Source organism: Vulpes vulpes, chromosome 6, assembly GCF_048418805.1.
Source record: "Vulpes vulpes isolate BD-2025 chromosome 6, VulVul3, whole genome shotgun sequence".
Classification (NCBI taxonomy): Eukaryota; Metazoa; Chordata; class Mammalia; order Carnivora; family Canidae; genus Vulpes; species Vulpes vulpes.
Genome location: NC_132785.1, coordinates 9,626,961 through 9,642,495, shown reverse-complemented (window position 1 = coordinate 9,642,495; position 15,535 = coordinate 9,626,961). Strand labels below are relative to the sequence as shown.

At 35.9% G+C, this 15,535-nt stretch overlaps 1 protein-coding gene across 2 annotated transcripts in view; it reads left to right on the top strand.

The window, feature by feature from the left end:
- The window catches only part of WBP4 (WW domain binding protein 4), a 60,232-nt gene that overhangs the window by 4,910 nt on the left and 39,787 nt on the right, over nt 1-15,535 (top strand). For both annotated transcript variants that reach the window (XM_026009620.2, XM_026009619.2), the window contains exons 5-8: nt 2,662-2,829; nt 6,893-6,939; nt 7,411-7,486; nt 9,396-9,589. In XM_026009620.2, the coding sequence (XP_025865405.2) occupies nt 2,662-2,829; nt 6,893-6,939; nt 7,411-7,486; nt 9,396-9,589 (485 nt within the window). The remainder of the gene's footprint in view (nt 1-2,661; nt 2,830-6,892; nt 6,940-7,410; nt 7,487-9,395; nt 9,590-15,535) is intronic.

The window sequence follows — 15,535 nt, the reverse complement described above, 5'->3', positions numbered from 1 at the left end:
TAAATTCATAGAACACTATGAGTTTAGGATATACAGGTGTTACTTTGATACATTTATGTATTGTAATATGAATGCTACTGTAGCAATATTTACCACTTTACCTAATTACCATCTTACTGTCTATATTCCTTATACTGTGCATTAAATCTCTATGGTTTATGTACTAATTGGAAGTTTATACCCTTAAACAGTATCAGCCGTAACTCCTAACCCCCTGTCCCCTGGAAAAAGTTTTACTTTCTGGTTTTATGAGTTTGACTTTTTTAGATTCCACTTACAAGTGACACACTATGCTTGTCTTCTCTTGGTCTGACTTATCTCATTTATAATAATGTTCAGGTTCCATCCACAGTGTTGCAAATGGCAAGATATCCTCCTTTCTCATGACTGAATAGTATCCCATTATGTATACGTACTACATCTTTTTTATCCATTCATCTGGTTGATAGGAATTAAGGTTATTTCCATTTCTTGGCTGTTATGAGTAATGCTGTAGTAAGTATGGGAGTGCAAATATCTCTTTGAAATCCTGCTTATATAGCCTATGAGTATATACCCAGAAGTGAAATTGTTGGGTCGTATGGTGGATCTATTTTTAATTTTTTGAGGAATCTTCATATGTTCTCCATAGTGGTTGGGCCAGTTTCCATACACTAACAGTATAAAGGGATTCCCTTTTTACCACATGATCACCAGCAAGAAGGTAAATAATTTGAGGATTTGAAGGTAACTCAGTTCCAGATAAAAGGTACTTATTTAAGTAGACTGTATCTATATCTTTGATGAATTTAGGCTTTAACTCAGAACATTTCTGTCAGCATTTCTTCCATGACAAATCCATTGTCCTTAAACCAAGCATATAGCAGTCCCAGTTGACCTTGCATAATAGTTGAGATAGTCAACATGGAATGATATTCTTTACTCTCTAAAAATTTCTTCCAAGTTTTAAGCAGAATAACAAGCTAATTGGCATTGCCCTCATCAAATAAGAACAGTTGTAACCAGGCTTTAAAAATATTATTCTGGACATTGTTAGTTAAAAGGAAGCGGTGGGTGCTGTATTTCCATGAGGATAAAGCTATATGTTTAAGGGAGAAAAATGATATAGGTGTTCCTGCAGAATTAAAGAGGAGTAGTTGAAAATTCATCTCATCAATTTTATGGATTGGGAGGTTTCTTTATGTTGCCTTTTGAGCAGATAGATCTTAGCATTTTGTATGTAATAGGACTTTTATTATTTTTCATAGCCTTCTTTTTTTTTGCTTTGTTTTCTTAAATAGGATATACATTCCCCTAAGAAGTATAATAATGCAGTATAAAGAAAAGACTTTTAGAAACTAACTGCTTTTAAGATTATCCCAGACATCTTTAGAATTTTCTTTTTAAGTATATTATTCCACATTATAGTCTACTTGGAGGTGGTTTTATTTTTTCCCTCAATAACATGTCAAATACTTTCTTTAATAATTAAGAATGTATATCATGTTTAGTGGCTAGGAGCACAGACTTTGGAATCCACCAGAATTGCCACATGCTAGCTACACAACCTTCAATTTTCACAAGTACTGAGTAATGTAATGGTATAAACTGTTTATTATAGTGACCACTAGTAATAAGTATTTAATAAAGTTTAATAAAGGGTATAAAATAACAAAATGCCATAAAAGTGCTATAACTTAATTAACTAATCTCTTCCGGACTAACATTTAGATTGCTTTAGAATATTCACTATTAGAAAGAATACTTCAAACACCCTTATGCAGGCATGTTTTCACATTTTTCTCTGTAAATTTAATCTGTAGACAAGAGATTACAGAATCAAACTATGAGTATATTTTTTATATTCATAGCTAATACCAAGCTGTCCTGTCTTTGTACTTTTTGTCCATCTTCCAATAGAATAATAGAATGTTGGATTTCTTTGTAAAGAATCTTTGTTATGAGCATTAGCCATGAGCCGTATTTGTTGTAAATATTCATTGTCTTTTTTTTTTTTTTTTTTTTTGGTTTTGATTCCATTTCAATTAACATAGTCTTATATTGTTTTATTTTTTGTTTTTTATTTTTGCTATACAAAATGTTTGGATTTGTATGTAGTTTTTTCTTTTTTTTTTTGGATTTGTATGTAGTTAAATGTTATTTTCCTGTGTAATTTTTTTTCATATATATTTTTGATCTGAGTTTATATTGATGTCTGAATATGGGAGGGGCCATGGAGTGGGGAATGGCCTTACTTTTTTCCAAATAATTAACCAGTTTATCCAACATCATTTGTTAAATGATCTTCTTTCTAATGAGAAACACCAGGAATCTGCATTTGGATTTATTTTCTCTACTCTTTGTTCTGTTTCAGTGATATGTTTGCCTATGCCTGGATCAGTTTTAGTTTTTTTTTGTTTTGTTTGTTTGTTTGTTTGTTCTTTGGTACTAGTTGTTGCAGAATAAGTTAACATCTGGTAGAACTAGGTTCCCTTTATCACTTCTGTTTTATAATTCTGGATATTTGCATATTTGGTTTTCTAGATGAGCTTTATTATAGTTTGTCAAATTCCCAAAAGAATCATCTTGTCAAGCTTTTGATTGGAATAACATTATTAATGCTTTATACCAGGGGAAAAAAAAGTTATTGGTACTTTACCTTTCTTATAACTTTTTCTCTAGAAATTTCAGAGCCAAGCATATCACCAGTAACAAGCACTGTCCCACCCACCTCTGCATCAAATCAGCCGAAGGAAAAGAAGAAAAAGAAAAAAGACCCTTCAAAGGGCAGATGGGTAGAAGGCATAACCTCCGAGGGTTACCACTACTATTATGATCTTATCACAGGAGGTAGGTCATTTAGGTGTGGAACTAGTAAAAGTGGTAACTGGTTATTTTGTTTTAGTTAATATCAGGACATTTAAGCAATGAAAAACTGACTGTATATCTTAGACACAATTGTAAAAAAGTTAGGTGCCCTTTAAAAGATCTTGGGGATCCCTGGATGGCTCAACGGTTTAGCGCCTGTCTTTGGCCCAGGGCACGATCCTGGAGTCCCGGGATCGAGTCCCGCATCGGGCTCCCAGCATGGAGCCTGCTTTCCCTCTGCCTGTGTCTGTCTGTCTCTCTCTCTATCATAAATAAATTAAAAAAATAAAAATAAATAAAAGGTCCCTTCTTAAAATGACTCAGCGTCATACTTAGTTAAAGCGTTAAGAATGGGTTCCTTATGCGGTGCCTGGATGGCTCAGTCGGTTAAGCCTTCGGCTTGGGTTATGATCTCAGGGTCCTGGGATTGAGCCCCACAGTTCCGCATCAGGCTCCCTGCTTAATGGGGAGTCTGCTTCTCCTTCTTGCTCTGCCTCCACCCACCCTGCTCATGCTCTTGCTTCCTCTCTCTCTCACAAATAAAAAATTCTTAAAAAAAAAAAAAATAAATAGGTTCCTTACAAATAAGTTAAAGCTTTATATTTTCTCAATAAAATCTTCTAAAAGTATGAGCTATGGAAATGAAGAATTTTACAGAAAAATAAGGCATTTCAGATCTGTTTTACAAATTGCAGGGGGTTATTAAAAGAAAATATTATGTTGGAGAGATTTTCTATCCAAAAGCAGATTGGGAACCAGAACCATTTTCTTTTTTGTGTAGCTATCTTATAGTAAAGAACCCACTGACTCCTATTTATGTTTTGGATATCACTTTCTAATAAAATACGCAATGGTGTTTTCCAGTAGGAATATCAAAAGCATCTTTTTGTTTTCCTTTAAAACTAAATGTATTAGGGATTTTTTCATATAAATTCTGAGATTAGTAAATACATTATTCATTTATGTAGCATCTTGCTTTCCAGAAATAGAAAATTTAAGGTCAGAAGTAAGCGTGATACAAAGAGGAACTTTAAAGTGCTATAACAGAGATGTAAGTAAGATTGTTTAGGAACTTAGAATGGTCAGTTATTAATTGTAAATATGTGGATCTGAGAGATTATCACAGTAATTACTTTTGAACTAACCAATACATTAAGAGGAGAGCATAAAGAATGATGCCATCTTAATTCACCATTTGTATCCCTAGCACCAAACACAGTGCCTGGACATTTAATAGATACTTAATTGAAAAAAATTATAGCGGGTTGTTATGAGGGTAAAGCAAGCATTCCAAACAGGTGGAACAATATGAAGCCTTAAAAAGTTTGAAAGTTTAGAAAATAGTCATCTGATGGAGGTAAAATATATAGTTCTTTGAAGATGTCATAGCAGAAGAAAGAGGCTGGAAAAATAGATTGGGGCTTTGTCAAAGAGGGTTAGGAGGACGATAGTGCCATTTACTGAGGTATGGAATACAGAGATAGAGTAAATTAAAGTGGGACAATAATGAATTCAGGTTTTGGTATGTTGAGGTTGAGGTACTCCTAGAACATTCATGTGGAAGTTTTCAGTAGCTGATTAGAGCCTGGAATTAGGGAGATAAGTTGAGTCTAGAAATGTAAATAATAACTTTTAGGAGTATATGAGAACACAAGGAGAAAGAAGACAAGTATAAAGGGTAGGTAGTACATATATTGAACAAATAGAAGAAAAGCCAGGAAAAAAGTTAAGAATGATCAGAATGATAGGAAATGAGATCAAAGTTAATCATGAAGAAAACCATGGGCTATAAATATTACTATAACTGTTAGGATTTTTAGAATCACAGTCAGTTTTGGACTACAGAGAAATAGTAATCACTCAGTTTGCACTGAGCCTTAAGGGAAGTGCATGTTAGTTTAGCAGTGAACCACAAATGATTATATGCTAAGGATCATAAGTCTCTTTCTCAAATTTACATAGACACTATTTATTAATGGGGCATCTGGAAGATTCAGTCAGTTAAGCATCCAATTCTTGATTTCGGCTCAGGTCATGATCTCGGGGTCATAGGATGGAGCCCCACGTTGGGCTCCTGGCTCAGCGTGGAGTCCGCTTGAGATTCTCTTTTTCCCATTCCCTCTGTCCCCTCTCCCACCCTCTCCCAGGCACTCTCTCTTCTTTCCTCTTTCTAAAATAAAAAAATATTTCTTAAAAAAGATTTTTAAAAGCTCTTAATATGTATTTCTCCCCTCTAATTCCTATTACTTGCTTCCTTTTTCACTATCCTACTGCATATACCCTTGCTCTCAGCAAAACCCTTGGACAGCACAGATGTTAGAGGCACTGACCCTTCCCTACCCCATGCAGTCAAAAATCTGCTTGTAACTTTTTAAAAAAATATAGTTGACATACAGTGTTATAGTAGTTTTAGGTGTACAATACAGTGATGTGACAATTCTGTACATTAATCCCTGCTCACAGATGTAATCACCATACGGTGTTATTGCAGTTGTATTGACTCTACTGTCCTTTTCTTCATCTCCATGGCTTATTTATTTTATAACTAGAAGTTTGAAACTGTTTATCCCCTTCACCTATTTCACCTGTCCCCCTATCCACCTCCCTTCTGGCAACTACCAGTTCTTAATATTTAAGAGTCTGGTTTTTTTGTTTTGTTTTTTAGACTATACATGTAAGTGAAATCATTTGGCATTTGTCTTTCTCTGTTTGATCTTATCACTTAGCATTGAATCTCTAGGTTCATTCATGCTGTCAGAAATGGCAAGATTTTCTTTTTCATGGCTGAGTAATGTGTGTGTGTGAGAGAGAGAGAGAGAGAGAGAGAAATATATGTATCTCACATTTTTATCCATCTATCAATGAGCACTTGGGTTGCTTCTGTATTATATATTATAAATTATACTGCAATAAACAGGGGTGAATTTATCTTTTTCAAGTTAGTGTTTTCATTTTCTTTGAGTATATGCCCATAGCAAAATTACGGGATCATATGGTACTTTATATCTCGACTCCCTAAAAACTTAACTACTAATAGCCTACTGTTGATTGGAAGTCTTACAGGTAACATAAACAGTTGTTTGACACATATTTTGTGTGTTATATGTATTATATTACTATATTTTCATAGTAATACCTTTTTCTTAATTTCTTGGGTATTTCTAGACCACATGTTCATCTGTGAGTTTTTTCAAACTCACAAATCTCTAAAAAAAATTTCCAGTAGATCTATTGAAAAAAATCTGCTTATAGGTGGACTTAACACAGTCCAAACCCATGTTGTTCAAGGATCAGCTGTCCTTGTTTTTAATTCTTGGATCTTTTATCTTGCTTCTCTTGAGTCATTCATTCTATTTCTCACTCTCCCCTCCCCAAGATGTCAAGTAGTCATTTCATTTCTTCAAAACTTATCAAGCCTGAGGTACCAGGCTAGCTCAGTCGGAAAAGCACATGCCTCTTAGTCTTGGCGTCATGAGTTTGAACCCCATGTTGAGTGTAGAGACTACCAAAAAATAAATAAGTAAATAATTTTTAAAAACTTTTCAAGCCTGGGGAGCACATGGATGGCTCAGTCAGTTGAGTATTCGATTCTTGGTTTTGGCAAAGGTCATCATCCCATGAGTCATGGGATCAAGATCAAGCCCCATGCCAGGCTACACTCTCCCTGGTATGTCTGCTTAGGGTTCTCTCCCTATGCCCTGACCCTGGGATATATGTTGTTTCTTTTTTATTTTTATTTTTTCTTTTTTATTCATGAAACAGAGAGAGAGGCAGAGACACAGGCAGAGGGAGAAGCAGTCTCTCTGCAGGGGCCCAATGCGGGACTCAGTCCTAGGACCTTGAGGATGACAACCTGATCCAAAGGCAGATGCTCAACCACTGAGCCAGTGAGGCGCCCTTTTTTCCAATTACATGTTTAACTTACAGGCCTGTAGTGTTTTGTACACATTGAATGTCTTGTAAATTTTTACCAAGTTAAAGTTTTTGAGAAGTTTTTCTTTTTAAGTGAAAAAAATTGTATTAATGCAATCAACTTTGTTTTAAGCATCCCAGTGGGAGAGACCTGAAGGATTTCAAGGAAACTTAAAAAAGGTAACTGAGGCACGTTGATAGTGTCTTTGGTTTAAGTTGATTGGTTTCTGGGATTTTTATAAAAGAGTTTTGTTAAGCAGATTTATTTCCAAATAAGCCTCCCTGCAGGCACTTTATTCCTTTCTTCCTAGAATTCTTTGGTGAGAAGGCTATGTGGAGGTGTAAAAGTGATGTCTACCTAAAAACTCCATGCAGGACAAATACTATCAGTTGATTTATAGTCAGTTGCCATTCAGATGTCCCTGTCCATCTGCAAAGCATGTTCCTGTCTTTCCGAGATGAGACATTTCCTCTCTGAAAGTGGGTTGTCTCATGATTAACCCAAACCAGGCTTCCTGGCCATAATCAGTACTGTCACCCCTAACTCCCAGATGTAAAAGGGTGAGGAAAGGTAGCTCTCTGCCTTAGTTACTTAATATAGAGTAACTACATCATTATCTTCAGTTTATGCTGGTTTTTTCCTCCCATTAGACAGCAGCAAAGACTGTTTGGGTAGAAGGTGTAAGCGAAGATGGTTATACCTACTATTATAATACAGAAACAGGAGGTAAGTATTATCTTTGAGTATCCTAACTATATAAAATTGTACCTGGAACTGCTAATTAGCCTACTGATGAAGGGGACTTAGGAATTTTTATCATAGTGATCAACATAATATCTATAGCGTGTGTGTATTAATTTGTCATTTAAAAACAATACAATGAAAAGGGAAGATTTTCATATAGAGTTAATGTGCTGCTCATTCTCAATTGATACTTCACAAATATTAAAAATCATTTTTACTTTTTCTATCATTATTACTTTTATCATGATTATTGTAGAAATATAATCACTACCTTGAAAGATGTCTTAGAAATCACCTAACTCAACTTGCCTTTTCATTTTCTAAAATAAAACAAGTTATTTTAGCCACTAAAACAAAACTGAAGTTATTTTAGCAGTGACTAAGATTGTCAAATTTTCAGATTTATTAATCTAATAATGTTTTAGTTATATGTCAATATAAAACATGTCTAACTATTGTTACTTTATTATCAAAGTTTTTCAAATTTAGTTTTATAAAATGGATTTAGCAAGTAATTGTATTAGTTTTTACTACAATTAAATTTACCAAAATACATATTGTATCAATATAACTTTGGGAAGCTTTATTTATTTATTAAATTTCTACTATCTAAACCCATAGCATTAAATCTTTTAGGAGGAAAAGGTTCTCTTACCTAGACCTCTAATAGGTATCCAAATAGATACCTAGCCTGCCCAACGATAGTAATGGTTCTAGCTAAGTAAAATTGAGGTACTGAATCTTTTTAAAGATAAAACAATACAGTGATATAATATTAGGTGGAGAGTGGGATCTGAGCTCAATGCATAGCATCTTCCCTTACTAGCTCTATGAAGGTGGGCAAGTCACTGAACTTATACTTGGTCTTAGGCGATTGAGATGATCCAATTGGGTCATGAAGGTCAGGTGTCTCTAAAGCTCCACAACAGTATTGGATATGTAGTGGGTGCTTAATAAATTTTTTCCTGAAAGTTTTTGTTGCTTATGTGAAATAATGTTGGAAAGCACCTTCTTATCTTTTTTTTAAGATTTTATTTTTTAAGTAATCTCTACACCCAGTATGGGGCTCAAACTTACAATACTGGGACCAAGAGTCGCATGTTCCACTGATTGAGCCAGCCAGGTGCCCTGGAAAGCATCCTCTTTTAATAAGAAACCATACAGTGCTCGCTTCGGCAGCACATGTACTAAAATTGGAATAAGAAACCATATGAATTGATTTGCTCTCAGTTTCAGTTCATCAGTAGACAAGTGTAATTATTAATTAAGTCTTTCACTCTTAAGACTCTCTGAGTTGGACAGTAAAGCTTAGAATCCCTCTCCCTTTTATTACACTAAAAATAGAGAATAACTGCAAGAGAATTAGAAATGCTATCATTTCACTAAAAGCCCAGTAAACCACTGGATGGCAGTAGAGTTCAATGGAGATTATTTTTTTTCCTAGCATAAAAATGACAATCTCTATTCATTCAGGTGATTCACAGTATAATCTCACTCTTTGAGGATCCCAGGAAATCTTTGTGATAACTAAATTCCAGGATCTGTTTCATTAGCATGTTTCCTGATTTTGGTGTCAGATAAAGTGTGAGAGTCATTTGATGGTATTGCCCAGTTCTTAGGTCTCTTTCCATTGGGGCTGTAGTTTAATCATCTGGAATCCAGATTGAAATCAACCTCTAAAAGATAAAAGAGCAAGAGCTTTGGGAACTCTTATTTATCATTTTTTTTGTCAAGTGATAGTGTGAAATAGATATAGTATCATTGCTTAATATATTGGGGGGGGGGAGTTAAAAAATAATACATTTGTAAGTGACAGGGAGTGTTCTATTGACAATTACTTCTAAATAGAATTGGTAACTAAATAACATGACTATTAAAATGTGTTGAATAGAATCCAGATGGGAAAAACCTGATGATTTCATTCCACACTCTGGCGATCTGCTTTCTAGTAAGGTCAATGAAAAGTCAGTTGGTACCCTAGAAGAGTCTAAATCATCAGATTCTCATAGTGATTCTGATGGGGAAGAGGAAGCAGAAAAAGGAGGGGCCTCTACAGAAACACAAAAGCCAAAAATAAAGTTTAAGGTAAGTTCTTGGTTTACTCTTTACAGAACTTTACCAATTTATAGGAAACTCAACAGAATTACTCAGTTTTCTGGTGGAAGATAGAAATAAAGCCAAGATACTTCTATAACATCTAGAGAGTTATCTGAACATACAAGTCTCAGTATCTGGGCTAGAACTACTAATTTGAGATTCATCAGCATACTGGTAGTAATTTAAATCTCAGAATAGGTGAGATAATCTAGGGAAGTGACTTTGGGCAACATTAAACACTTAAGTGACAGGCAGGGAAAGAGGAGCCCATAATGAAAAGAGTGGCTAGAAAGCTATGCAGAGAGGCAGAAGAATTTAAGACCCAAGAAGCCAAAGGAATAGAGAGTGTCAAGGATTTATTAGGTCTGGAACAAGAAAAATGTCTGTTGAATTTTACAGTTAAGAAGTCCTTTAAGCCCTTCTAGTAGCTTCACTGGGGTTTGGTCTGGCAGAACTCATATTATATTGTACACCTGAGCTAACATTAGATTCTATCTTAACTAATTGGAAATTTTTTTGTGCTTTTTTTTTTTTTTTTTTTTTTTTTGTAAAGATTTTATTTATTCATGAGAGACACATGAGAAAGAGAGACACAGGCAGAGGGGAAGCAGGCTCCATGCAGGGAGCCCTATATGGGATTCGATCCCAGGACTCCAGGATCACATCCTGGGCCGAAGGCTGATGCTAAACCACTGAGCCACCCAGGCATCCCATCTAATTGAAATTTGAATAAAAACTTTAAAAAATAAATAAGGAACTCCGATTATAATAGGAATGAAAAGTGGTTCGCGGTATGTATGTGGTTTGGATGTGAAATGAAAACTAGAAATTAGTTGGCAGGATGGTGGCTGCACATTGACTTATTTTTTTTTTATGGTGAAAAAATTTATATTTAAATTTATAGCCAGCTGGACTCAGTTTAGATGATCCCAATTTTGTTGGCAACATCCAAAGCAATAGTCGGAAGCCAGTCGAACATACGCTTTCTTCTCTCCATCAGGCCTGATCAAGGTGTTGACCTTGGCCACATCAATGTCATAGAGCTTCATCACAGCCTGTTTGATCTGGTGCTTATTGGCCTTGACATCCACAATGAACACAAGTGTGTTGTTGTCTTCTATTTTCTTCATGCCTGACTCAGTAGTCGGGGGAACTTAATGATGGCATAGTGATCAAGCTTGTTTCTCCCGGGGGCACTCTTCTGTTTCAATCCATTAATGTTGTCAAGCTCCTCAAAGCTCCTGACTCTCAGCAAGCAATCTTGATTTCTTAATAAATGAGGTTAAAAGGGAGAAACTCTTTTAATTTCCTCCCTGATACCAACTCATCCATAGTCTTCCCCTCTTACAGAAAAGAAAAACCGTACTTTACCTTCTTACTGGAAATGAGTTTATTCTTTGTTCAAGACCAACCTATCCACCCACCCTTGTTGGTATTCCCTTTGTACCTCCTTTGGAGTCCCTCTTAATGAAAACATCACCACCATATATCTCTCATGATTAAGAGCCAATGTGTAGCCCTTTCATGAAGATGGCACTGAAGCCGAAGAAGGAAGCCCCTGCCCCTCCCAAAGCCGAAGCCAAAGCAAAGGCTTTGAAAGCTAAGAAAGCGGTGCTGAAAGGCATGTACAGTCACAAAAAAAAAAGAAGATCCATATGTCACCTACATTCCGACGACCCAAGACCCTGCGTCTCTGAAGGCATTAATGGATTGAAACAGTCACTGAGCTGGGGTGGGAGAGGAAATGTACTAAGTAAAAGAATTGACAGGAGTTGCTGGTAGCCATGGTAGGAAAAAATTAGACCTTTCTATACTATTGCTGGTCCTGCTTTGTGATCTTTCCAGGAACAGTGAGGAGCCCAGGTGGCAAAGCAAAAAAGATACATCACATTGATCTTGGGTGACATTACTGGCCTGAGAAGTGAAGGAAATTCAAAGATGCTAGAGAGAGGGTACTTCCAGGCCACACCTAGGATCTTGTCCTTAACCTGGAGTTTTTCTGCTTACCCCATAATTCTTGGTGGAACTTAGGTTGAGGGGTATATCCAGTTTGTAGAGGAGCAGCAACAAAGCACCTATAGTAGCCATCTCACAATGTTTATATTCTTTCGTTCTTTTTTTATTTTCTTTTTTAGGATTTTTTATTCTTTAAGTAATATCTTTTTTTTTTTTTTTTTTTTAAGTACACCCAACACGGGGCTTGGACTCATGACCCTGAGCTCAAGAGTCACATGCTCTACCAACTAACTGAGCCAGCCAAGCACCCCCATCTCACAATGTTTATACCCAGCATCCAATCTGGACAGATATTATTAAATTTCAACCAAATAAAATATTACAAAATACACGTAAACAAAGACAAACTACCTATAACCCTGCCACTTCCCAGAAAAATCACTGTAACATCTTGGTATTTTCTTGGTCTATAATTTTTTTAATTCAGACTTACATTTATTATTTTAAAATACAGAGTCATACTGGGGGTATCTAGGTGGCTCAGTCAGCTGGGTTTCTGTCTTCTGCTCAGTCATGATCCCAGGCTCCTGGGATCAAGCCCTGCATCAGGTTCCCTGCTCATCAGAGAGTTTCCTTCTTCCTCTGCCTCTGCCTCAGCCTCCCACTTGTTCTCTCAGGCTCTCTCATGTGCATGTGGGTGCTCTCTTTTTCTCTATCTCAATATACAAAATCTTTTTTAAAAATTAAAATATGGAGTCCTACTGTAATGTGTTAATTGCTTTGGAGTTTAATCTGTCACAAAGACACCAATAAATCTTCATCTACCAAAATAATGGTTGGATATTTTCTATGGTATAAATATTTACTCAGCTGTATATAGCTGAATATTCCTTTTTAATAAGCACTGGGGACTAATGGAATAAATACCTGGAGACACATTACTTAAAGTATCAAAGTCTCTGCTGACACTAAATATCATAAATTTTGAAGTCCTAACAGTTTGTATGTTTGTGTGCTTTTTTTTTTTTTAATTCCAGTAAACATAGTGTAGTATTAGTTTCAGGTGTATAGTGTAGCAACTCAGCAATTCTGTACATCACCCAATGCTTATCACAACACAGGCACTCCTTAAACCCCATCACCTATTTCACCCATTCTCCCACCTACCTCCCCTCTGGTAACCATCAGTTTGTTTTCTGTAGTTAAGGGTCTGTTTCTTGGTTTATCTCTCCCTCTCTCTCTTTTTCCCCTTTGCTTGTTTGTTTTGTTTCTTAAATTCCACACAGGTGAGATCATATGATATTTATCGTTCTCTGACTTAATTCACTTAACATTATATTCTCTAGCTCCATCCATGTCGTTGCAGATGACAAGCTTTCATTCCTCTTTTATGGTAATATTCCATTGTAGATACCTATACCATTTCTGTATTCATCTCTCAGTAGGCACTTGGGTCACTTACATAGTTTGGGTTTTGTAAATAATGTTGCAATGAACATAAGGGTACATGTATTCCTCCGAGTTGATGTTTTTGTATTTTTTGAGCAAATATCCAGCAGTATAATTATTGGATTCTAGGGCAGTTGTATTTTTAATTTTGTGAGGAACCTCCATACTGTTTTCCACAGTGACTATACCAGTTTGCATTCCCACTAACAGTGCACAAGGGTCCCTTTTTCTCCGTGTCCTTGCCAGTACCTGTCATTTCTTGTGTTTTTGATTTTAGCCATTCTGACAGATGTGAGGTGATTGTATCCTTGTAGTTTTGATTTGCATTTCCCTGATGATCGGTGGTGCTGAGCATCTTTTTTTTTTTCATCTAAATTCATATTTATATATTTATTATTTTTATTTTTTATCTAAATTCAATTAATTACCATATGATATATTGTTCATTTCAGAGGTAGAAGTCAGTGATTTCTCAGTTTTTTTTTTTTTTAAGGATTTATTTATTTATTCATGAGACACAGAGAAAGAAGCAGGCTCCCTGTGAGGAGCCTGATGTGGGACTTGATCCCAGAACCCCGGGATCACGCCCTGAGCAAAGGCAGACGCTCAACCACTGAACCACCCAGGCATCCCTGTCAGTATTATATAATACCTAATGCTCATTACATCACATGCATTCCTTAATGTCTATCACCCAGTTACACCATCCCACTACCTCCTCCCCTCCGGCAACTCTCAATCTCTTTCCTATGGTTAAGAGTCTCTCATGGTTTATCTCCCTCTTTGATTTCATCTTATTTTATTTTATCCTGTCTTCCCCTATGCTCCTCTGTTACGTTTCTTAAATTCACATGAGTGAGATCATATGATAATTATCTTTCTCTGATTGACTTATTTTACTTAGCATAATACACTCTGGTTCCATCCACGTCATTGCAAATGGCAAGAGTTCAATTTTTGGATGGCTGAGTAATAATTCCAGTGTGTGTGTGTGTGTGTGTGTGTGTGTTTGTATTACACACCACATCTTTATTCGTTTATCTCTTGATGGATATCTGGGCTCTTCACATAGTTTGGCTACTATAGACATTGCTACTATAAGCATTGGGGTGCTGGTGCCCCCTTTGAATCACTATATTTCTATCTTTGGGGTAAATACCTAGTAGTGCAATTGCTCAGTCGTGAGGTAGCTCTATTTTCAACATTTTGAGGAACCTCCAACACCAGCATTGTAGAGGGTTTCTGTTTCTCTGCATCCTCACCAACATCTGTCATTTCCTGACTTGTTAATTTTAGCCATTCTGACTGGTGTGAGGTGGTATCTCATTGTGGTTTTGATTTGTATTTCCTTGATGCCAGGTGATGTTGAACATTTTTTCATGTATCTGTTGGCCATTGTATGGCTTTGGAGAAATGTCTGTTTGTGTCTTCTGCCCATTTCATGACTGGATTGTTTTTTGGGTGTTGATTTTGATAAGTTCTTTATAGATTTTGGACACTAGCCTTTTTATCTGATAAGACATTTGCAAATATCTTCTCCCATTTTGTTGGTTGTCTTTTGGTTTTGTCAACTGTTTTCCTTTGCTGTGCAAAAGCTTTTTATCTTGATGAAGTCCTGATAGTTCATTTTTGCCTTTGTTTCCCTTACCTTTGAAGATGTGTCTAGCAAGAAGTTGCTGTGGCTGAGGTCACAGAGATTGCTGCCTGTGTTCTCTGGGATTTTGATGGATTCCTGTCTTACATTTAGGGCATTCATCCATTTTGAGTCTACTTTTGTGTATGATGTAAGGAAATGGCCCAGTTTTGTTCTGCATGTGGTGATGCTTAGCATCAAGTGTTGGCCATCTCTGTGTCTTCTTCAGAGAAATGTCTGTTCATGTCTTCTGCCCATTTTTAATTTGATTATTTATTTTTGGGTGTTGGCTTGTATAAGTTCTTTATATATTTTAGATACTAACCTTTTATTGTTTATGTCATTTGCAAAATTTTTTCCCCTATTCAGTAGGTTGTCTTTTGTTGATTGTTTCTTTTGCTTTGCAGAAACTTTTTATTTTGATGTAGCCCCATTAGTTTATTTTTGCTTTTAATTTTCTTCCCTCAGGAGACATCTAGAAAAATGTTGCTACCTATGGCCAATGTTATAGACCTTACTGTCTATGCTGTCTTCTAAGATTTATGGTTTCAGGTCTCACGTTTAGGTCTTTAATGTATTTTGAATTTATTTGTGTGTATGGTATAAGAAAGTGGCCTGGTATCATTCTTTTGCATATACCTGACTAGTTTTCCCAGCACCATTTTTTGAGGAGATGGCCTTTTTCCTATTGTATATTGTTTTCTACTTAATTGACCATATAATTGTTTGCTCATTTCTAAATTACTGTTAGTGTGCCATGGATTTATGTGCCTGTTTTGTGCCAATACCATACTGTCTTGATTACTAAAGCTTTATTATAGAACCTAAAGTCTGTGTGATTTTTTTTTCCCCCTCCCCATGTAACACTTAACAGACCAATGATTGGGTAAGTCTGT